We start from the raw sequence: 24,408 nt of genomic DNA on the forward strand, positions 1-24,408 counted from the left end.
CCTTGTATTCTGCAATTTCATTAATCAAGGTTTGAGGGCATCCGCACCAGTCCCATTTCAAAAAAGAAAAAATGAACAATGTAAATGAACTTAAAAGCACATCGTGAATCGTGAATCTCTTTTCCACCACTTTGAAAATGTCAATTCACGACACCAATGCACGCCGTAAATCAACACTTATGCACGCCGTAAATTTACATTGTGCACGCTGTAGATGGACATAAGCACATCGTGAATCTGTTTTCCACCACTTTGAAAACGTCAATTCACGACACCAATGCACGCCGTAAATCAACACTCATGCACGCCATAAATCAACACTTATGCAAGCCGTAGATGGACATAAATGCATGCCATAATTTTTTTTTTCCTGGATATTTTTCCTATTTCAATGAGCTATTATGTTACCTTTTCTTTACATTTCCACAATACATTAACTTAAGCAACCAAAAGTATAGTAGACAAAGAAAATGTGCATTTCGTAAAATTATCCATTATATTGAGCAACTCATATTAATGTTAATCAATTATTCTTCAAGTAATGGTTGTTTTTAATTGAAAAGTATACAACTTCATATGGTGTGAGAACATCACACTACCAGAATTTAAGCTATAACAAAAGAGGCCTTCATAATGAAATGAGAGGACTTCACAACGCAAAAGAGGCAAGAACACACTAGAGACCCCGACGTCAAAACAGTTTTATTTGAACATTTGAACTTTTAAATTACGAGTGGCTTCCCACCTTTCGAGGGGTAAGTAACCCGTCAAGCAATTTGAGTGCAGCCGCATCAAACACGCTCCTCTCCCAATTACATTTCTGGGAGAATGTTTTGCATTGTAAATAACGAATATCAATTGAGGATGGCCACAGAAAGCTAGAATTACTTAACCATCCAAAAGGGAAAGACATCATTGAAGTAATTGTTTGACAGGCCCAAAGTCTCAAACATCAACGCCCTTGCAATTGATTTTGTCTCACATCAAGTATCCTCAAGCTGCTTTCGTTGGTGTATGTTTGCGGTAGAGTGACATAAACGTTCTCCAAATCCTTCAAACTGCTTTCGTTGATGTTTTACATTATAAAATCACAAAAGATGGTATGGAAGTGTTCTGCCCTAGAAAGCTAGAATTAAATCATATACTGCTTGATGTACTCAAATTTTCATTCAGAACACTATAAAGCGTTGATTACACTGGGAAAGGTGTAGTACTGCTAGGTGAAACTCCACAGACCTACATCTAAAAGTAAAAGAACAAGGCAAAATCAAAGTGATAAATGAATGTGATGCAGCACTATAGTAGAACCTGAAATCATACAGTTCCAGGGAATAGTATACTACTAATCAAGCTGATAAAACATGTTCTTGGCATCTGAATGAGTCAATCTCACAGTTTGATCTCCGTTAGGCAACTATGTTCCAATAGCATTCACCATATTCTATAAGAGATGCCCTTATAGACATTGCAAGAGCATTTACTCGTGCAGTACCAAAGGACTGTAAAAGTACTCAGTCAGATTATAATGGACATTGTCCTTAAATAGTTAAATGGACTGTCAATAACACTAGATGCGAATAATATACTCGTAATATAACTTTTAGACTAACTCTTAAGTAGTTACTGATTTGGACTCCTAGAGAACAATGGAGAGCTGCCTTAGTCTTGGTCTTCCAGGGAGGCTGCTTTTCTTTCACGCCTTCGGCAGTCATTCTCTCGGAAAGCTTCTAGGCCAGCTTGGTAGATGTACTGCAAACCAACAAGAAGTTCCATAATTGTTGCTTCTGTCTTCTGTTGATTTGCAAAGTAGAGGGTTTGTACCAGAAGCACATGGCTCCTGGAAACAGAGGCTTTCTGTTGAAAGTTCCTCTTGGACTGCCATTTCGTCGTATTATGAGCAAGTGGTGCTAACCATTCTAATATTTCCGCCATTGCCACCTTCCGCTCTGCTGCAAGATCGCGAACTGATGAAGTCGAGCTCTTGATAGAAGGCAGCCTTTCACTTAGCTCAGCTTTCATATTTGCAGGCAACATACTGTACAGGTTATGTCTGCCACAATATAAAAAGAGAGGAAATCTTACATAACTTTCAATTTTGATAACAATATTTGCATAGTGCAGTGCTAAGGCAGCAGCACCGAGTGTGTCGGATGGAGCATCCAACAGCTTGTACTTGCTGAAAATTGATGGACTAGGACTAATGTGATCAGAATCTTTGGTTTCTGCATCTGCCATCAGTTGAGGAACTCCAAAAACAGACTTGATCCAACTGAAAATTGTGAAGACAGATCTTGCCAAAAGGATACCTACGTAATCGTAAGTCCTGTTCCACAAAGACTCCTCTTTCAAATTCTCCACTTCAAGCCGCTTCAGCTCTACCTTGTTCTGAAACTCAAGCAAAATTGGACCATCCAAGGTGGCAGTGATGTCGTTCAGAGTATGTTCAAGATCCGAAAGAAGTTTCATCCCGTCATACAAATTTGCATTTATTAAAATGAACCTCTCCATCTTGTTGGCTTTCTTTTCCATCTTCTCCCATGGAAGTTCCCATCCAAAAGGGTCAACACCATTGTTGATCCAATCACTAACAGCATGCTCAAAATCCTTCAAACTAGGATCAGAACAATAATTCTTCCCGAGCCTGGCCACATATTTTGTCAAAGGGACCATATTCTCAAACAATTCACCGGGTATTAAACCTCGAATGAAATCATCATCATGTGACACAAGCTTTTTTATCCCCACCGAATCTGAGATCTTTTTCCTGAGCCTATCAACTTGTTTAGAACTCAGGAATGCCCATAGATGGACCAGCTTAGACATCACACTTGCAACTTCAAAAGCAAAAATTCCAACCACTGCTTTCTGCTTCCTCCTTCTAGTCCTCATCAACCTGGGAAACCTCAACTTTGCCACCATCTCTTACACACCCCACCCAGAAAGTAACAATTAAGATGCGTAAGCCAAATCAAGCATCATATTTCCTGATCGATCCTGTATAAAATAACATAATTAACAATCAAAAAATGGGGCTACATCAGTGGATTAAACAAAGAAAATTACCCTAATCAGTTTTTCTACTAGGCTTCTAGCTACTGCTACTGCCCGGTAGAATAGATCACCGGCATCACGAAACCCTAACTATCTTTGAATTCAAATCCCCAAGTTTAAGACGCTTTTTGTTGATTTATTTTTATTTGCCAGGTAAAAATGGTGGGTAATTTGCCCAACAAGATCGAAACCTTCTCTGGATTTAGAACAACAAATCCAGAAAGAAGCAAAGTTTTGGAATAATGTATATCGCAAGGATGTTGTAAACGGACCTTTAAATCCAAGCGGCTACAAGGATTGGGAGCTAAAACAATGAAGAGGCTGTGTAATGCACGCGCCACCTCGCCTTGGGCACCGAGGGCCTTGCTGCCTCTGTTGTCCGGTAGTTGGTTTCTGCAAAATCCACACTTCCCTTTTTTGATGTGTCATAAAAATAAAATCCCTTTTCTTGCCACGTGTCGGTTGCTGAAATTACAATATGGTATATGAGTAGTATATCTATGTCTTCCTAAATAAATTTTTTAACAGGCTGTTTTTCATATTAGACAATTCTTGCTTGATTATAGGAAGCCAATAAAGTTGCTCTACGTAAATTTAGACCTAAAAGGAACATTCTTATTCGATGGAATCTTACTCAATCTAATTGTTTTAAGGCTTCATTTGAGATAGCTTTACTTTTAAAAAAAAAATAATCATTTTTTGTATAAACTTTTAGGATTTAGGATGGTGTACTCAATCTAGATTTTAAATGATTCTGCTTGACTTTTTATAATTCATGGATTCTCGTGGATTCTACAGAATCCACGGATTGTTTTAATTCTATACGGATTTGAATAGATTCTAATGTATTGTATTAGCAAAATTTATTTAGATTTTAATAAGTGCATGGATTGTCCTTATAACAATAATATAATAAAGACCAAAATATGTACTATGTAATCTATGATTCTGCCATGTTACTCTATATGTGTCTTAAAGAGAAGTTCCGTTGTTTAAGGTGAGGGTTATGGTCACATGATTCTTTTGTGAGTGGGTTTTTGTCTTGCTACTGCTATTTTGTTGATTTGGTGAAGAAATTCGTTAAGAGAATTGAAGTGATCAACGATAGTCTTGTATATTTTTCGAGAGGAAACTAGAATTACATAGTATATCTTGTTCAGTATTTTAGCATCTTCAACGTCAAAAGCTTATTTTTTTAATCACAATGGCCTGATAGCAGCGTACTTTATAAGTTGAATGCATGTTGGGTAATTTTAAAATCTTTCTGTGTTAGATCTCAAAGCAGGGTATAGTACAACTAAATTGTTCCATTATTCCCCGTTATGCAAATAAATAATTAAATATACTTAAAAGTCAAGGGGCACATTGGAAATGCTTAATGCAATTCCTGGGGCAGCAAGGACGGGACGCTCAAGTACAATGAAGTAACAAATTTCTGTAGTTTCATTTCATACAAGTTATCAAAATTAATAATACACAAGAGAATTGGTTTCTATGAATCGTTTCAGTACGTACATGAAAGAGTATACAGAGGGAGAAATTGAAGGCAGCAAGTGTGAAGGGACTTCTAGTTCAACAAAAAATTAATAGGGAGTCTTACTGCCTCTTTGCTTCAATATCTTTCTTGAAGTCAATGTTCGGCTCACAATCAAGAACTAAAGCAGGAAGTTGCTCATTGCAAAGAAAATAAGCTCTTTTCTTATGAAGATCAGATAACAAGATCAAAGATCAATGTAAAAAGAAAACAGTAAGACACCACCAGGGAGTAAATCTAAATATGAATAAGCTGTTCTATTTACATAGGTTCAGATTGCGGACATGAAACAACCTATCTTTAGGAACAAGTAACTTGTATTAACTCCAACAGGATGGGAGCAGCTGTCATTATCCATAGAATTAATTGAGAGTCTAAATTTATGATAAGAGTATAAGACCGGTCTTCATTTGCTATATATCTATCATATCACTGACACTGCATTCTTTCCTCCGTAATTGAACTCACTGCTAACCACCAACTCCAATCTCGAATTTAAAATTAACCTTTATAGCAAAATATGCCAAAACTGTGACAGTTTATATGGAACCAAAACTATGAACCAATCCTATTGCTTTTGCCAAGTACATAGAAATTGAAAACTATGAACCAATCCTATTGCTGTGTGTTTGTGTCTATCTATATGCTCCGGTCCAAGCACGTACACCACCGACTCCAAACACCAAAACAAAAACCAATCAATCCGCATATAGTTTTGAAAATGATGCTAACTCCAAATACCAAAACAAAGATGAGGAATTACCTTGGTTAGTAGAGAATACAGATTGAGGTCAGAGGTCGAGATCAGTTCGTCTTCTGGTGTTTGAGGTCTTTTCGTCTTCAGACGGAGAGAAAAAATAAAGACATCAAAATCTCACCTCTAGAGAGTGGATTTCTGATAGGGTTTGGTATTTATACCAGACACCCAAGAATCCTACACAATCAATTATCTAATAAAATCCTTCAAAATCACGGGCTTTTGAATACCACCAGATTTATAAGGACTTTTTAAAATCCTGATTGAATACCACAAGATTTTAAAGGACTTTTTGAAATCCTAATTGAATACCATAAGATTTTAAAAGACTTTTAAAATACAAAACAATCCAATAGACTCTTAATTGAATACACCCCCCCTTAGATTTTATTGTGTTTGGTAAATAAATAAAAACAGTTTTAACTGAAAATTACAGGTCACTGACGGCAAATTTTAGAAGCAACCCAAAGGTTAGTTTTGAAGCTGTTTTCAATTAAAACACATTCTGAAGTTGTTTTATGTATTGACAATACTTTTAAAGTATTATTTACCAAACACGAATTCACAGCTGATTATACTTACAACACAGCAGCATCAATTTTTTTTTTTTTTAAGTCACAATATTGTTTATCAAAATGGTTAGCGTCAATTCAAGATTTCTTGGAGACTATCCACACTCTTGCACTTAACTTCAAGTTTTACAACCGTCTCTTTTGATTATGTTTACAAAGAAGCTAATATGGTAGCAGACTATTTTGTTAAACAACCAAATTTATTCTCAAAATTATATTTAGTGTAATCATTTCCCTCCTGAGATTTTATCCTTGTTACATTTTGATAAAGCCTTGTATAAGATTCTAAGTGGATCCTCTTTGTAATTTCTTTCATGTTTCAAAAAAATAAAAATAAAATAACAAAAAATATGATGAAATCTTCACTTTGTTCGATGATGGGTTATGTTCTTCTTCTTTTTCTTCTTTCTTTAAAACAAAGGAGTGTTCTGTTCTTCTATTCGAGTGATTCTAGTAGGATCCGGCTTCTCTACTATAATACTAGATGCTAGGATCTGTTATAATTTAATATAAGGCTGCCACATCAGCAAACCACGACTTAATGGTTCAAGATGGAAAATTCCAGCACCCAAATATTGATGTTGAAGCAGAAGATTATTCTCCCCTCTCCTCTCTCCTTTCTTTCCTTCTTTCTTTCTTTCTTTCTTTCTTTCTTTCTTACTTTCTTTCTTTCTTTCTGTGTCACATGAGACCTCTTTCTTTCTTTTTTTCAAACGGATGGTCTCTTCCTTTCTCCTCTCTTCCCTTCTCTTTTCCTTGTATGCAAAAATTGTAATTCCAGGTAAGATCTTTCAACCCAAGGTGCAAGAAAAGCAAACCCAAGAATTAAAGAATGGTTTGTTTCAGTGGTCTCGAGGGCAATCTGGTCCAACTGAACACGGGTTGTATCGGTCTGCTACTATCGCTATCGGTCTCGATTATCTGCAAGCTAGACACAGGTCAGAGGGAAGACCGGGTGTGCCGACCTTTGAAGCTGCGATGCCTAAGTCAGTATCGGATAAGATAATGATAATGGAAAGCGATAGTAAACAGTTACCTCTTTAGGTTGTTGGAGATGTCCTTAATGCAGCAGGTTTGTGGGAGCCTAGTCACGTTTCTTTCAGTGTGGGACGCTTGGGATCCCGATATCGCCCCGAGGGGTATCGGAACCCCCAGCTGGGAGCTTATCTTGCTAATGTATAGGCGATACGAGTCTTGTGCTTCCGATACTTGTGCTTAGGAGGTATGTGTATACCAACAGGTCCCCCCAAGTCCCCAGTCAAGAGTTCTTTTGGGTGGGGAGTTTGCTGCTGGTAAAAGTATCAGAAGTTCAAGGCAAGTTTATGCCACGTGGCTTCCGTACAACCAGTACCCCCCCCCCCCCCAGTCCCCCAAGTCCCCACTCAGGAGGAGTCTTAGCTAGGGTGAGTAAGCTCTGTTGGTGCTCGATGTGGTGTCGCTATCAGGAATTGGCGATGGGGTTGCATACGTCCTCTAGCGCATGGGCTATTCCCTGGTGACACTTGTTGTGAGCTTATTTGCTTTCGTGTGCGGGAAGACCGGTGTACTAGGATTTGTATCTTGTAATAATGGTAGAGTGGTGAGTAGCCGAGGCGATGGCGCACGACTTCTGTAACGCTCAGGGATGTCGTACACGTGGTGAGATCTTGGGTGGTTGTCCTTGCACGTCCAACGGTCCGGGCGTTCTCGAGGTCCTTATATAAGGACAGGGTAGAGATGGAGATGGTTACTGTTTCGGCGTTCGTATTGGAGCTTGAGAGAAGGACTAGGTGAGATTGGAGTCATAGTTGTGTGGAGAGATTTTATCTGGACGTGGAGTGGTCGTCGCAGTTTCTGTATCTCGACCGGATGAGTGAATAGGTACGCCGTCTCTTGACCTTCTTGGTTTATCTAGAGTTATTGGTGTGCGTGTATCTTGTGGGGGGTCGTGCTCCGGGAAAGTGATTTTCCTGTGGATTTTGGGTTCGGTTAGGTCCTATGAGATTTTAGGGTTTTGAGCCTTGGGTTGAGTTTAGTCTAGTTTGGTTGCTCCGGATAGGGCTCATGGATTTGAATTTTGCGGGAGAGTTTTGAGGAAGGCGATATTGAAAAGAGGCGACTGGTCAAGGATCTAAATCACTCAGATTATGAGGCGTGAGAATCGCGGTCGTGGCGGGCGAGAAGGTTCCTCTTGTGGTCGCGGTGGAGGAGGCCCCCGGGGGGCTGGTGAGAGTGATTCCTGAGGAGGTGGTAGTGGGGGGTCTCGCGGGAGTATTGTGGGGAGGTCCCAAGGGGGTGGTGAGGGTTCCTCTCTCGGAGCCTTGTGGTGCCCGATGTTCCCGATGAGGAGGAAGTCGAGATTTTGGAGATCCCACGTACGCCCCGTGGGCAATTGATCCTTGGCGAGACACCCATTGATCAGCCGGGTCCGAGTATGACGGAGGAGCAGATTGCTGAACTGAGGGTCACTTGGGCGATTCCGGATAACATCCTGTTGCGTCCGTTGAGGGAAGGTGAAACCTTTAGTCACCCCCAGTTGGGGTGGGCAGGCTTTTACGAGTACCAACTCAGGTGTGGGTTGTCATTCCCGTTATCCGAGGAATTACAGTATCTGCTGTCTTGTATGAATATAGCGGTAGGGCAACTATCGCCCAATCCGTTGAGGCAAATAATGGGCGTATTGCTGCTATGGAAGTTGAGTAGGCTGTTGTGTCCAAGTATCGGTGAGTTCAATTCCTTGTTCAAAAAGTTGTATTCGATCAAAGGTCGCGATAGCGGGTGCGTGAATTTCAGGGCATGCGGCAGCGCTGTAATCGAGGACTTGCCGTCGAACATTTATTTGCGTTAGCGAGGAAGGCCATGCCTAGTAGGTGGCCTGTGGCAGAATCTGAAAATGGTGCACCGGGCCCTGAGCAGGTTTCAACCCATCTATAAGTATCGTGATTGTCTTTTTTGGTAGGTTTTCTTGCCTTTGGTGTATACTAATAGTGTTTTTGTGCATCGTAGTGAGGCAGGAGGTGAATTTGACCACGCTGGAGCTGAAACGTGTGGCGAGGGTGATGGGTGCTTTTCCAAGGGGGTCGAGGGGGTTCTATCGTTTGTGTAGGCTTCCGATATATGAGAGATTTGAGTTGGGGAGGTTTCCGGGTGAGGGGTTCTCCTTTTTTCTTGGTGTGTTATGTGTTGTGGTATCCCTACTGACATTGTTTGTTTATTCCGCAGCTGATATGCCGACCGAAGCTCTGAGCAAGAGCAATGCTCCATATGCTGATGTTGATCCTGATACCATTATTTAAGCGTTATTGCAAGAATCGTAGACGGCGAGGCGCATTGATGTGGACCTCCCCGATAAGGTGCGTGTGACTGATCACTGGGTAAGTATGTCGTTGCCCGATGAGATGTATCTGAGGTTCCCCGATGCCGTCCTGGAGTATCTCAATCAGCGGGCCGAGGAGGAGGCTGGAACCGAGGTGCATGAGGTTCCAGATCCTCGGGAGCCAACTCGAGATGGTCAGGATCAGCCCATGCAGGTCGGCGAGGTGGGTAAACTTCCCTAAGTGTGAGCTGGCGAGCGTCAGTCCCCCAAGACTCGGGAAGTAATGAGGCAGTCCCCCCAGGTTTTTGCAAGAGATAGGGCCCGGGTCTCGGAGCCCACTGTGGAGGTAGAGATCTCGGTGGAGGAGCTGCTGGAGGAGGTAGAGTGACATCAGAGCGACACTAGTGCTCGTGTTCTCCTGGTGTAGGATGCGGTGCTGGAACAGTTGGAAACCGTTTTTGGTAAGGAGATAGGTGACCCTGTCTCGCGGGAAGTCATTACTATGGATAGAGTGGAGACGAAGGTAACCAGCCAAGCCGTTGGCGAGACAGGTCTGAAGGTTGAGGTATCGGAGGTGCAACCGGATTCTGGAGAGGGTGTACTCGGGGTTGCTCAGGTTATCGAGGGGGGAACCGAAGGTGGCGAGGGGGATGGAGTCCGAATGTCGGACACCTATGCTCGGACGGATAGGGTCTTGTCGAGGAAGATGATGGCCTCGCAACTTCGTCTCGGGAGTCCCCCGGTTGGTGTCGCTGTCAACACTCGGGGTAGTAAGAGGTCTCGGGTTGATACTGTGTCGCGCTCGAGATCTACAAATGGGGGTTCGAGGGATTCACAGGATGATGTTGCCGGGGGTCTCGCGCGCACACTGGGCGAGATTGGAATTATCAATGGCTCCATCCTTCATATGGTTGCTGACCTGCGGAACTGTCATTGTGATCGCAGTCGCGTGAGTGCTGAAGACCCACGCCTTGGGTATCGGGAGACCTAGGAGAGGTTGATGAGGGTATGTGTCATTATGAGTTTACTTATTATTATTATTATTATTTTTTTTTTTTTGTGAACATGTTGACAATGGTATAATGGAGGCGGTGAACTTGAATTAACACGCCTCGGGTGAGCTGGTGGCTTATTTTGATCAAGAGATAGCTCAACTGCAAGAGGAGCTGGAGGCCGAGAGGAATCGGGCGCGCGAGCTTCAGAACGTTGTAGACCAAGGGCGGGTTGAGCATGGGGATATGCGGCGAGCCATTGATGAAGGGATCACGAGGAGGATGGAGCTGGAGCAAGCGCTGGCCATAGAAGAGGCTTGTCGTCAAGAGGCTGAGGGTGCTATCGCTCCGCTGAGGGAGGCGAACCTGGATTTAACTGGAAAGCTGCAGCGGGCGGAGGATGGTCTAAGATTGGTGGAGCAAGTTGGGGCCCGGGTGGCCGCGGCCGAAGAGCGTCTGCAAGATTTGGAAAGGCAGGTCAGTGAATACGATGCCAAGTTGGAGTGTCATGCCGCTGCCTTGGAGAGTTTGGCTCCCTATCCAGATTGCATGATGGATCTGGAGGACCAGGTTGGGAATCTGCAGAGGGAAGTGGACTGTTTACGGGATGTGGAGCTAGAGGGAGGCGAGATGGAGCAGCTGAAGAAGGAGTTAGCCGAGGAGCGGGCACGATTGAGTGACTACGCCGAAGTTAGGGCCCGGGTGGCCGAGACCGAAGAGCGTCTGCAAGATTTGGAAAGGCAAGTCCGTGAACGCGATACCGAGTTGGAGTGTCGTGCCACTGCCTTGGAGAGTTTGGCTCCCTATCCGGATCACATGGTGGATCTAGAGGACCAAGTTGGGAATCTGCAGAGGGAAGTGGACCGTTTACGGGATGTGGAGCTGGAGGCAGGCGAGAGGGAGGAGGAGATGGAGCGGCTGAAGAAGGAGTTAGCCGAGGAGTGGGCACGATCGAGTGACTTCGCCGAAGTTTGTATCCGCATGCGCGCTGCTGCCGAGACGCACCGGGACAAGCTTGCCAAGGCTAGGCGGGATGGTACAGATAAGGCGGTGGATCTCTATCTCCGGACATATCACTTTCAAGAGAAAATGAACAAAGCATATGCTCTCACAAGCATACGAATCGTTGTCAAGTAAGGGAAGTATTAGAACCTTGATTATCGTACCTCGGGGATTAGGTGTTGGACCTAACCAAGGTAATTAGCACTAGAATAACTTAAAAGCACACAATGAAATGAAAATAAAAATAAAAATAAAAAATAAAATAAAATAAAATATTCACAAGGCACCAAGCCTCGGTAATGCTCGGCTTAGCTCATACTGAGCCTAATCAAAGCCACTAACTTGTAGCCCAAATTAGTTAAGCACAGTTGAGTCGATGGATTTAATATTTGAGAGTTGATTTGAACTTAACAAAAAGTAATAAAATGCAAAGAGATTAATAAAAATGCAAGGAAATTAAACTAGAAAAGTGTGAACAATATAATGAGAATGTCGGGTGCTTGAGAGGTTCCTTCACCCAAATCTCATGTGTCGGAAGCTAATCTAATGTAGATGTAAATTTCCTACTTTGGTGGTAGTCGTATCCAAGGCGGTTCAAGGCTCAAGGACCGAAATTCTCTTTCATGGTATTCTTACTCCGGTTCAAGGGCCGTAGGAACTCGCTTGGCATTAATTAGAACCGGTTCAAGGGTCTCTAATTCACATCAAGAGGCCTAAAGATCGAAGAATTAGACTACTAAGGGACCCTCCCGCGAATTCACGCAACGAGTGTAAATCACCATGCTTATAACCCCTCGAATATGAAATTGAAGGTTTCTAGCTTAGGAATTAGAGAGGGTCAAGCCTCTAACTCCATCCTAGACATGCTCAAAATACACATCCTAGAGTTGACTAGGCTCCTAGACATGCATTTTAACCCAACAAAAATATATATAAGCATCCATCATATGAAAATTGCATCATTACATTAAAATAAGCATCTTTTACACAAGATTTGGATTAGGACACACAACCCTAGCCCCTAACAACAAATCTACTCACTACCCATCATTAAACAAACATCAATATACATAATTTAAAGAGGAACAAAGTGAAGAGAAGTATGAGTAACAAGAACAAGCCACAAATTGCTATAAAGCAATTATGGCTAGCCTTGATTTATGGCTCCTCACTTTTACCCTAATTTGATGGTGATGAAGTTCCTGATGCTTGGGCTTCCCCTTTGAAATTTGTGGAATTGATGAGAAGATGGAATCTTAGTGAGGTGGATTTTGGTGAGGTGAAGTGGATCTTGGTGAAGAGGTGTGAATCTTGGTGAGGAGAGGAAATTGGTTAGGAGAAGAAAAGATAAGAAGATTGGAGGTGGTGGTTTCGGTGTTAGAGAGAAAAGAGGATGGAGTGGCGGTTCGGCGCTGTTGCTTTTTAGGGTTCTGTGAATATCTCTATATATATACGTGCCGTCTGTGACTCAAGATGGGAAGAGAGGATAGTGAACTAATTATCAAATGGACAGCTAAGATTCAAGGGAGGAAGAAATGGGAGTGAAGGAGCTGTTTCGGTGGTCGTCCAAGAGTAAGAAAAAGCAACAAGACTGCTACGTGGCAGTATTTGGTTGGCTAGAGAGATAAAAGAAAAGGCTGATGGCATGCACGTGCGTTTTGGAAATCATGGTGAAGATTGCTTTTTCTGCTCTTTGCCTGATTAATTAAGTAATTAATCATTTGATTAATTAACTTAATTAGTTAAGCACCATTTCTTTTCCTTGCTTTTCTTGTTCTTGGTCTTCTTTTGTATTCTCGTGACACTCTAACATATAAGCCCATGAGTTGGACTCCACTTTCTCACTCGAGTTGACCATGGTTGATCAATGTTGACTTTTCATCATTTTCTCGAAACCTTCATTTTGCTCCAATTTCACACAACTTCTTCCGAAATCTACAACTCCACTTATTTACTACAAAATAAATAAAAATGTATTAATTACATAATAATTGACTTAAAAATTAACTTAATTCTAGTGTTTAGATACAATTACATGCATAGAAATGCGTGTAATCACCTTCTCGAATGGGGCCTTGCACTCGATTCGAGATGGTATCACAGCCGGCTGGATTGATCAGGAGAAGATGGTGAGAGACATGCAGGCCAAGAAGGCCGCGAGATCATAAGCCAGCGCGGCAAGTGGTGGTCGAGGTCCGGGGTTTGTGATCCGGGAGCAGGTTGAGTCGGAGCCTGCATCTGGCCATCGCAAGGCGGGTGGTGCTACTGGCAAGCAAGGGGCTGTTGGTAAGGAGGTTGAGGTGCAAGGTGAGAATGTTGAGGGGCAAGATGTGGCGGATGAGCGAAATTGGATAGAGCAGACACGTAGTGCCGAGGGCGAGACTTAACTTTGTATGGTATCGTTTTGTGATAGCGATAGGTTTTTCCTCTTCTGTAAATGTTTTGGGTTTTGTTGAGATAATTGACCGAGTGGTCTGACTTTTGGGGTGTCCGCTTGGTATTGGAACATGTGGAGTTTATAGGGAAATGATAGTGTTGGACGATAGTCCCCCGTGCGTTGAATATATTTATTGCTTTGTCGATTGGTTGTCTTGTCATTAATGCAGGTCATTAAGGCGACGCAACGATTGGTCTTCTGGAGTCAATTGGTGGTGATGGTGTCCCATAGAAATAGGCGGGTAAGGAGGAGGGTGAATCATATTTTCAGTATGGGGTTTTCTTTGTTTTTCATTGTGCTCTTGCTTCTGAAATCTTCTCTTCCCTTGAGGCAATATGCGTTTCCAGATTTTTGGGCTTTATAGCTTAATCTCATCTTGGGTTATGGGCTTTATAGCCTAATCTCACAAGGACTCGGCTTCATCACCCGCTTGGGGATTGAGCAATCTGTGCTCCTGCAAAACTGAAAAGTAGTCCGAGTGAGAAACCAAAGGACCAAGATCACTGAAGGGGGCGGCGGGCTACAACGATGGAGATCAGGTGGTGATATGATGGAGAGTGGTGCCGCACACCTGCCCCCAGGCTTTCCCACCATTGCCCGGCCAGCCTCTCAATCCTCCAATTCAGTGATCATTTTCCGGAGCTCCTCAAATTCCAAAGAATCAGGCTTGATCGGGGCCAGCCTGTATCGGACTCAGGAGGATATGCGAGGATAGATGTGTGTCTCGCATTTATTTGAATATGTACTATGTTGTCGTGTTTCGCACTTGTGCGAAGTAGCAATTGATGTATTCCTATTGGCCGCAAAGCCCCTTTGTAATGAATATTTCATTTTTTGTATGTATCTCCTTTCATTGCGTTATTGCCTTTTATTTCTGGGCTTTGGTGTTGTGTATCATCCATCGCCGAGTGCGAGTGCGAGTGTAGGTGCCAAATTTAGAGGCAGTATGTCTGTGCTGGAGGCGAGGGAAAATGGTGAGGCAATACGTAACACGATATCGTTTGACTACGTATCGCGTTGGCCTTAGCCCTTGTTACCTTATGTCTTTGCCCTGTTAAAGGGGGGGTTCGTGAATCGTGATGTGTAGTGTAGTGGTAATTGTTCATGGCGATGTATCACCCATTATTTAATCAGTTGTTTCATGGCGATGTAGGATGTGGCATTCCTTCTTCTGTTGGTGCATGGCGTAATATTCATTCTTTGGATTGACATTGGCAGGGCCAGGGTTCGCGAGGGACAACATTTCACTGTATCAGCAAGACCAGCCTTGGGCGAAATGGCATTAAAATTTGTTCGTCGATGTATTGTGTATCGTTCGTGCATACATTAGTGTGTCGTGTGACATTCGTTCATACATTCATTAGATCGCACCTGGCGACACAAGGGTTCCAAGGGATAATGACTTGCTGTGTTAGCTGGACCGACCGTGGGAGATATCGCGTTAAAATTCATTCATTTGTGTATCACGTATCATTCATTCATATATTCATTCATTGGATCGCATCTGGCAACACAAGGGTTTGTCAGGGACAGTGACTTGCTGTGTCAGAGAGACCAGCCGTGAGCGATATCGCCTTAACATTCATTCATTCATTGACGTATTGCGCAAAAATCATTCAGACGTTAGCGTATCGTGTATCATTCATTTACATTCTTCGGAGTATCGTGTATCATTCATTTACATTCGTCGGCGTATAACGTATTATTCATTCATTCTTTGGCGTATCGCGTGAAAATCATTCAGATGTTGGAGTATCGCGTTACATTCATTGGATCGCGCCTGGCAACACAAGGGTTCGCGAGGGACAACATCTTGCTGTGTCAGCGAGATCGGCCATGGGCAATATCGCATTAACATTCATTCATTCGTTCGGTGGAGTATCGCGTAAAAATCATTTAGACGTTGGCGTATTGCATTACATTCATTGGATCGCGCCTGGCAACACAAGGGTTCGCAAGGGACAGCATCTTGCTGTGTCAGCGAGAACGGTCGTGGGCCATATCGCATTAACATTCATTCATTCGTTCGGTGGCGTATCGCGTAAAAATCATTTAGATGTTGGCGTATCGCGTTACATTCATTTATACATTCATTGGATCGCGCCTGGCAACACAAGGGTTCGCGAGGGATAGCATCTTGCTGTGTCAGCGAGACCTGCCGTGGGTGATATCGCATTAACATTCATTCGTTCAATGGCATATCGCGTAGGTAGTGAGTTGGGATTGCTATATAGCGTGCCCTTGCCCAGTGTTATAGTGGTCATCATAAGGCTTATGGCGATAATAGTGAGAAAAACATGACCAATCACAGGCCAATCATAGGTCAAAAGGTGATAAGTGCTAACAGTTGATTATTACGTTAAGTGGGTGTGGCGATGGGGAGAGTTTTGTTCATTGCGAGAGCATTCGAGATATATGTAATATCATAGCATAGATTACTGCACAGGGGCAGCTGATAAATACATAACAAGGAAAGGTAAAAGGAGATAATAAAATACATGACAAGGAAAGGTAAAAGGAGATAATAGATGCTTACAAGCTCTTTTTTTTTTTGGGGGGGGGGGGGGGGGGGGTTGTGATAGTGCTGTGGGGGCGAGCCTGGAACCCTTTCCCTACTTAGGGTAGTATCGGAGATGCTGGGTGTTCCATGGGTGAGGGAGGGTCACGCCGTCTGCTCCCCTTAGGTAGAAGGTGGCAGGTCCGACAACCTCGATGATTTCGTATGGCCCTTCCCAGGTGGCCTTAAGAGCAGTTGGGGTTGGCATCTTTTCCTTCATCACCCAGTCCTCGACAGAGAGGCGGCGAGGCAGGACCCTGGCGTTGTAGTAGCGAGCGACATGCTGTTTGTTGTTGATATTCCTGAGGTGGGCACGCTCGCGTCGCTCTTGTAGGAGGTCCGAGTCAAAGTTCAACCCCTCCGAGTTGGTGAACTGATCGTAGCATGCCACCCTTTCGCTGCACACCTCTTTCTTGACTGGGATCACGGCCTCGGTGCCGAAGGATAAGCAGAAAGGGGACTCGCCATTTGCTTCATTCGGGGTTGTTCTTATCACCCAAAGCACCTCGGGCAGTTTTTTGGCCCACAAGCCCTTGGCATCGTCGAGCCTCTTTTTCAAGTTCTGCTTGATTATCTTATTGATAGCTTCGACCTGGTCTTTTATCTGTATGTGAGAGGGGGAGGCATATCGGATCTGCATGCCATACTGGCCAACGAATTCCCTGAGAGTATGGTTGTCAAACTGGGCACCGTTGTCGGTGATGATGGTCTCAGGGATTCCGTAGCGGCAATATATGTTTTTCCACAAGAAGTTAATGACCTTTGCAACTGTGACTGTGGCCAGGGCCTCGGCCTCGACTCATTTGGTGTTGTAGTCTACGGCAACGATGGAAAACTTAAGTTGCCCTGGGGCCGTTAGGAACTTGCCAATAAAGTCAAGGCCCCACTAGCAGTATGCCCAAGGGGCGATGATGATCGAGAGTGGTACCGATGGTGCAAGGGGGGAGTTGGCGAATTGGTGGCATTTGAGGTAGGAGCTAGCGATGCGCTTTGCGTCCTGTTCAATGGTGGGCCAATAATACCCTGTTCGCAAAGCCTTGAATGCCAGGTTCCTCGCTCCAGCATGATTGCCGCAGACTCCGCTGTGCAGTGATAGTAGGACTTGCTGTCCCTCCTCGAGGGAGATGCACTTTAGCAGGGGGAAAGACCTGCCCATCCTGTATAGTTTTCCCTCCCGTACCTTGTATAGCATAGCTCGTCTGCGGAGCCTGGTTGCAATAATCTTGTCCTGGGGCTCGACACCCTTAGAGAGGTAGTCAACGAATGGGTCCATCCATGAAGGTGGATGCTCGCTCTCGGCCAGGAATATCTCCGAGAATGGCTTATCGAAGCTTGGCTTATCTAGGGTTTCCAATTTGAGGCTTCCCAAATTGGTGTCTGGGGGCGATGTTACCAACTTCGTGACGGCGTCTGCCTTGTTGTTCTGTGCCTGAGGGATCAGGGCGATGGTATAGCTGGGGAGACATCGTTGGAGTAAAGTCTTGGTGAGAGCTTGGTAGTGGGATAGATGCGGCTCCTTGGCTTGGAAATCGTCGCCGACCTGGTTTACGACGAGTTAGGAATCACTAAAGATTGCCAGTCTCGTGACACCTAATTCCTTGGCCAGCTTGATGCCGGAAATCAGTGCTTCGTACTCGGCTGCGTTGTTTAAGGCTTTGAACTTGAATTGTAGCGCGTACTCGTATGCGTTCCCCTTTGGGTCAGTCAAGACCACTCCGACATCGCTGAGTTTACTGTTGGAGGACCCGTCCACGTGGAGATTCCATGGGGGCGTGGTGTGGGGTTCTGAGACAGTCTCGTCTGAGGGAACGACATCTTCCAGGTGCATGAAGTCGGCGATGAAGTCTACAGCGGCTTGCCCCTTGATGGCCGTTCGTGGCTTGTAATGAATGTCGAACTCGCCGAGTTCGATGGACCATTTGACCAATCTTCCTGAGGATTTCAGCTTCTGAAGAACTTGCTTCAGGGGTTGGTTGGTCAAGATATGTATCGTGTGCGCTTGAAAATACTGTCGTAATCGTCATGTGGCCGTGAGGAGTGCGAGGGAAAAATTTTCAATATTGGAGTACCTGGACTTGGCATAGTTGAATCCCTTGCCGGTGCAGTAGACTGGTAGCTCATTGCTGTCCTCTAGCTGGACCAAGGCAGCGCTGCTCGCGGTGATTGATACAACGAAGTAAATGTATAGGATCTCTCTGGGAATCAATTTCGAAAGAGTGGGCACTGAGGCCAGGTAATCTCGGAGGACCTAGAAAGCCTTGTCGTGCACAGGGCTCCAATTGATCATCTCGGTATGGTGAGTTTTAAGGAGCTTGAAGAATGGGGCGCATTTCTGTTAGACGGGATATGAATCGGGCGAGAGCGACAACCTTCCGAGTGAGGGACTGGACCTCATTCCTGGTTTTTGGTGGTGCCATATCGAGAATTGCCTGTACCTTCTAGGGATTGGCCTTGATGCCCCTTTCGCTGACCACGAAGCCCAGGAACTTTCCTCCCAGTACGCCAAACACGCATTTGTCAGGGTTGAGTCGCATGCCATACCGGAGTAAGATGTCGAAGACGATACCCAGGTTTTTAATGTGATCTTCAATGGTGATGCTTTTGACAAGCATGTCGTCCACATATACTTCCATGATCTTAGCGATGTGATCTGCGAACATGGCGTTAACCAATCTCTGGTATGTGGCCCCAGTGTTCTTTAGACCAAATGGCATTACCTTGTAACAATACAAACCTTTATCGGTGGTGAAGGATGTATGCTCCTGATCGGAGGGTTCCATGGCGATTTGATTGTAGCCGGAAAATGAGTCCATAAAACTGAGGAGTTTGTAGCCTGCGGTAGAGTCAACTAACTGATCGATTCGTGGGAGGGGAAAACTGTCCTTTGGGCAAGCCTTGTTCAAGTTGGTGTAATCAACACACATGCGCCATTTTCCATTGGGCTTCTTTACCATTATAACATTAGAGAGCCATGTCGGGTAGGAGACTTCTCAGACAAACCTGATATCTTGGAGCTTCTTCACCACTGCCTGGATTGCTTTGTATTTCTCTTCCGTGAAGGCTCTCCGTTTTTGGCAGACTGGGGGAACATCTGGTGAGATGGTGAGTTTGTGGGTTAACAGCTCTGGCGAGATTCCTGGCATATCGTCGTATAACCACGCAAACACCTCCTGTCGGGACGTGAGGAAGGCGATGAGCTCTGCCTGGAACTATAGGTCCGTCTTTGACCTGATCTTAACTTTTCTTTCTGGGTGTGCATCGGAATTTGAGACCAATATCAGTTCTTCCAAAGCATCTGGTCTAGGGTGCTTGTGTTTGCTCTTATCGTCTTTCCTTTTGCTGCGTGTATCGTGATCCTCTGAAGTGTCAGGATCTTCCCTTGGATCGTTGGGCTTATCAGATGGGGAGGGTAGGTCTGAGGTTAGAAGTACCTCTCGTTTTCCGTGTCCCCTTCCGACAGTCAAGGAGTTGCACTGTCTCACGAGCTCTTAGTCACCTATGACGGTGAGGATGCCACCCGGGGTGGGTATCTTCATCATTAGCATGTGTCCTGCCACAAAGCATTGGAGTCCCCATATAGCGTCACGCCCCAAGATGATGTTGTATTAGGAGGGGCAGTCGACGATGATGAAATGTGCTTTCATGATAGCAATAGTGATGTCGCCACCAAGTGTGATCAGTAAGTTATCGGATCCCAAGGGCTGTTTAATTTCTCCTGTGAAGCTGATTAGGGGTTTATGATCGGGGGTGAGTTTCTTCCTATCTCGGCTGAGGCCTTCGTAGCAGCTTCTGAACATGACGCTAACCGCTGCGCGGCTATCGACCAAGGCCCGGTGGCAGCGATAGTGGTCGATGACCATGGTGATTAAGAGTGGGTCGTTGTGGTGCTTCTGGATGGTGTCCTCGCTGCGGTTAAAGGCTATCGAGTTCCATTCGATCTGGGGGTGTGGCAGCCGTGGCTGAGTCCCAATATCTCTTGGCCCCGAGGGCATTGGCGCTTCTATGCATGGTGGGTTTCGGGTGTCTGTGGGACACCACCGTGTATCTTTAAGATCTGGCCGTAGACTTCAATGGCATTAGCCCCAATGGCTGGAGTGCGATCTTGTGAGAGTTGGCCGCTCTAGATGAGGTGCTTGATGGTGTTTTTTAGAGCCCAGCAGATGTTGGTAGGGTGACCGGATTCCTCGTGATATGTGCAATATTTGCTGTTATCTCAAGGCTTGGATTGGCCTGACTTGCGCTTTGTTGGGCGCGGGATGATGTCCTTGTGATTGTTCCAGATGTCCTCATAAGAGGCGGTGAGTGTGGTATAAATCTCATATCGGGGTGCCACGAATCGCTGGTCATCCCTGTGTCGGGTGTCGCCGTATGGTGCATTGCGATGTCGACTGCTCGAGGAGTTGTACTTTGGCTTCTCAGGGCTCTTGCCGTATTGCTTGTCTCTCCTATCGCTGTAGCGTTGGAGCTCGAATAGGGCCCTGTCGTTTGGCTGGGCAGGTTTATCTCGGTTAATGTCTTTGTTCCTAGTATCGGGATTGTTGGCCTGATTACCAGGTGCACATTGGAGTTGGTATGGTTGCCAAAGGTGTCGTACTCGACCTGAGCAAAGGCTGTAGCGGCATCGAGGAGTTCATCATATGTTGTGGGGGGATTGGTGTTGATTCGCAACAAGAAGTATCCGGGTTGGAGTGCTTGCTTAAACGTCGACGCCGCTAGGACAGGGTCGAGGGAGCGGCATTGAGTGGCCTGCTTCTGCCATCCCCGAACAAAGTCTCGTAATCGCTCGTTTCGCTGCTGCATCAGCCTGAATAGGTCGGGAGTTGTGTGATATCCACCGTCGCACAGGATGAATCATCGCAGGAACTTGTCTCCCAATTCTTGGAAACTATCAATGGAGTTGGTAGGTAGGTTGAGGAACCAACGCCGGGCTTCATCCTTCAAAGTTTCCTCGAATGCATAGCAGGCCATGGCGTCGATATATTGCGTTCCATGGAGTATGGATTGAAAGACTTCGAGATGGTGGTATGGGTCTTGGGTCCCGTACTTTTCGATCTTGAGAAGCTTAGCTTCTGGTGGTCGTTTCTCGGCTTGTATATGGGCAGTGAATGGTCTTGTCTTTCCCTAGAAACCAGCTGTGATCGGCTGCCACCCGTCTCTGCTTTCGGCACTTTCCAACCGTGCCTATAGGGAGGTGATGGCCTCGCTTATTTGGAGTAATAGCAGGGTGCTGGGGTCAAGTGGAGGTATGTTGGCGGCCGTAGTGGTGTTTGGACCTGAGGTTCCTACCATATAGGTAGTTGGTTGGGGAATTGGTGCGACGCCAAGGTGGCCTGGCAGGAGTAGGGAATTCAGGTAGATCACCTATGGGTCAGTGCTAGTGTTGCTGTATGTGGGGCCAGTGAGGCTTCCTAACGTAAGATTTGGGGGCACGAAGGTGCCAGCGAGGCCGGTGGCGGGGTCCGCCATGAGGGCTGGTCCCAGTGTTGGGACACCGCCAATTGTCGGTATCGGGGTCTCCTGTTGATGGTCCATGTCCAAGACGTTGTCATGCGCGACTAGCCGCTAGAGTGCTTCTCATAGGGTGCGATTCTGGTTGGACATTTTTCGACTTCCCGGCAGGCAGCCATGGCCGCTGGGCTCTCGGCCTCGACCTGTGCGCGTGTCTCCATGAGGTCACGCATTGCTATCTATAGCGCCGTGGTTGGATCGGTGGTCAAGACTGATCTTGTCTCTGTATTAGGGCTCTGAAACTCTAGAGTTCGCTGGACCTCGCGAGTCATTGTATCGATAGACGGGTCGTCGCTGCTGGTAGCCATCGATGTGTTGTTCCGCTAGCAAGGAGCTAGGGGAGTCCTTTTAGCCCCAAATGTTTCAGTGGTCTCGAGGGCAATCTGGTCCAACTGAACACGGGTTGTATCGGTTTGCTACTATCGCTATCGGTCTCGATTATCTGCAAGATAGACACAGGTCAGAGGGAAGACTAGGTGTGCCGGCCTTCGACGCTCCGATGCCTAAGTCAGTATCGGATAAGATAATGATAATGGAAAGCGATAGTAAACAGTTATCTCTTTAGGTTGTTGGAGATGTCCTTAATGTAGCAAGTTTGTGGGAGCCTGGTCCCGTTTCTTTCGGTGTGGGACCCTTGGAATCCCTATATCGCCCCGAGGGGTATCAGAACCCCCAGCTGGGAGCTTATCTCGCTAATGTATAGGCGATACGAGCCTTGTGCTTCTGATACTTGTGGTTAGGAGGTATGTGTATACCAACATGGTCCATCAAAAATGGAAGAAGAAGGAAATAAAGAATTCAGTTCGATTCAAAAATGGTGTTAGGATTTTTAACTGATTTAAGGGACAAAATAGTTTCATTTTGTTGGCGTGAATCATGCCATGTAATTAGGATTGTGAATATTGTGTATTATTAGAATTATTCTGTTGTAATTAGTTTCCTAAAAGGTCTTGATGTATCTTGTATATATACTCCATTCTTGGAGAAGGTAAATCACATCAGAAAATTCTCAATCTCTTATTCCTTTGTTCTGTTTGACTTGGTATCAAAGCCGAGATCCATTCGAACTCGGTTGTGCTATTTGATTTCCGTTGCAGGAAAATCAGTTCTTTTTGTTCTCTTGTCCTTTTGCTTTCAATACAATTAAACCTCCACAATTAATCCTTTGGTCTGGTCCCTTTGAAATCGCTGGTCCCTTGAAGTCATGCTGGTCCTTTTGTTGTTGGCTTCGAGACGCTCAGACCTTGTTTTGGTTCTGTTCCTTTTTTTTAGCGTTTTGCTCCACTTCTTGCTTTGGTTTCTTTTGGCTATTAAAGACCACCTTCTTTTGGTGTTTTGCTATTGGTCTCTTTGAGACGTTTTACTTTTTTTTGGTTTGTGGCTCATTAATTAAGATATTTGAAGAAGAAGAAGGAAAAGAAAAGAGATGGTGGATTTGACCCTTACCGACAGGAATACTGGAGGATCTCATAATGGAGGGGCAAACTCTGTGGCCCGTGAGGTTGTGATTGTTCAGAATGTGACAGATAATTCAAGTTTTGGTGTAAAGCTCGATGGCACCAATTATCAGTTATGACATAAGCTTATGAAGATCCATATTCAGGGGATTGGAAAGTGGAGTTATGTTACCGGTAGTGCAGCAAGACCTGCTGCAGAACCAAAAGTCGATGAATGGGATACGGCAAATACTAATGTGATGAGAATTCTTCTCAAGGCTATGACTCCGAAGGTAATGAGATTATTTAATAACTATGATTCTCCCAAAGCAATTTCAGATTCTGTTGCTGCTACATATTATGATGGGAGTGACTTTGCTCATGTTCATAAATTGAATGTCAAAGCTTTCAAAATAACTCAGAGTGGACAACCTGTTGCAACCTTTTATGCGAATTTGAAGACAATTGGGAAGGAGCTTGATCAGAGAAACCCTAATCCTATGACTTGTGAAGCTAATATTAATTCCTATCGGACTGAGCAGGACAAGATGCGTCCCCATATTTTTCTTGATGGCCTGGACCTCACTTTGAAGGGGCAATGAATGAGTTATTGCGTCTTGCAACTCCACCTACATTGGAACAAGCTTTTGCCTATATCCGAAGAGATGAAGGTAATAAGGCTGCCGCTCAGAACCTTCATACTAAAATTTCTGGTTTAGCAATCCATGATACGCCTCCACCTCAACCTCAGATTAGGAATTCTACCCTAGTTCCATCTCAGAGTCAGTATCAGCCACAGAATCAAGGAAATTAGCTGAACCAGAATTATAATCAAATGGCTTGGAACTATTGCAAGGAAGTTGGCCATTTCAAGAATCAATGTCCTAAGCTGCGAAGGTTTAATTACAACAACTCTAGTTGGAGAGGAGGCAATAATGCTGGAGGACGTGGTGGTGGTCAAAGAGGCAAAGCGGCAGTCCAATTGGTGCTTCTAAGACAGCATTGTAGGGCAAGATCCCTCACAGGGTAATGTTTCCTTGACTAAGGGAACTCGAGGTAAAATTGGTGTTGCTTTACATGTTTCTGACTTTACTAGTAATGATACATGGATAATTGATTCTGGTGCGTCTGACCATATGACCTATGATAAGTCCTTCTTTATGTCTATGTCATCCCCTTCTATATCCCGTGTTTCTAATGTGAATGGTGCGTCTTTTCCAGTCTTAGGTATTGGGTCTGTTCAAGTTACACCATCCATTGTATTGCA

The 24,408-nt window shown here is 44.8% G+C and overlaps 3 protein-coding genes across 3 annotated transcripts; 1 reads left to right on the forward strand and 2 right to left on the reverse strand.

The window, feature by feature from the left end:
* Positions 1 to 1,211: 1,211 nt before the first annotated feature.
* LOC112182946 (protein PSK SIMULATOR 1) lies at positions 1,212 to 3,457 on the reverse strand. The gene is made up of 2 exons (XM_024321514.2): positions 3,324 to 3,457; positions 1,212 to 2,994 (listed from the first exon to the last, which is right to left on the reverse strand). The coding sequence occupies exon 2, from the start codon at positions 2,917 to 2,919 to the stop codon at positions 1,660 to 1,662; it is 1,260 nt and encodes a 419-aa protein (XP_024177282.1). The 5' UTR covers positions 2,920 to 2,994; positions 3,324 to 3,457; the 3' UTR covers positions 1,212 to 1,659.
* Positions 3,458 to 10,447: 6,990 nt separating this feature from the next.
* LOC112170806 (tropomyosin-like) lies at positions 10,448 to 11,338 on the forward strand. Its single transcript, XM_024308104.1, has one exon. The coding sequence runs from the start codon at positions 10,448 to 10,450 to the stop codon at positions 11,336 to 11,338; it is 891 nt and encodes a 296-aa protein (XP_024163872.1).
* Positions 11,339 to 16,252: 4,914 nt separating this feature from the next.
* On the reverse strand, positions 16,253 to 18,318 carry LOC112170814. The gene is made up of 4 exons (XM_024308108.1): positions 18,267 to 18,318; positions 17,786 to 18,129; positions 17,126 to 17,737; positions 16,253 to 16,990 (listed from the first exon to the last, which is right to left on the reverse strand). The coding sequence occupies exons 1-4, from the start codon at positions 18,316 to 18,318 to the stop codon at positions 16,253 to 16,255; spliced, it is 1,746 nt and encodes a 581-aa protein (XP_024163876.1).
* Positions 18,319 to 24,408: the final 6,090 nt, after the last annotated feature.

Source organism: Rosa chinensis, chromosome 1 (genome assembly GCF_002994745.2).
Source record: "Rosa chinensis cultivar Old Blush chromosome 1, RchiOBHm-V2, whole genome shotgun sequence".
Classification (NCBI taxonomy): Eukaryota; Viridiplantae; Streptophyta; class Magnoliopsida; order Rosales; family Rosaceae; genus Rosa; species Rosa chinensis.

Coding starts and splice junctions, on each gene's coding strand:
- LOC112182946 (XM_024321514.2), bottom strand. CDS start 2,919: ATGGTGGCAAAGTTGAGGTTTCCCAGGTTGATGAGGACTAGAAGGAGG.
- LOC112170806 (XM_024308104.1), top strand. CDS start 10,448: ATGCGGCGAGCCATTGATGAAGGGATCACGAGGAGGATGGAGCTGGAG.
- LOC112170814 (XM_024308108.1), bottom strand. CDS start 18,318: ATGAGCTACCAGTCTACTGCACCGGCAAGGGATTCAACTATGCCAAGT. Junction 18,130..18,266: donor TTCAACTATGCCAAGTCCAG/GTACTCCAATAT, acceptor TGAAATCCTCAG/GAAGATTGGTCAAATGGTCC. Junction 16,991..17,125: donor ACTCCCCCCTTGCACCATCG/GTACCACTCTCG, acceptor AAATGAGTCGAG/GCCGAGGCCCTGGCCACAGT.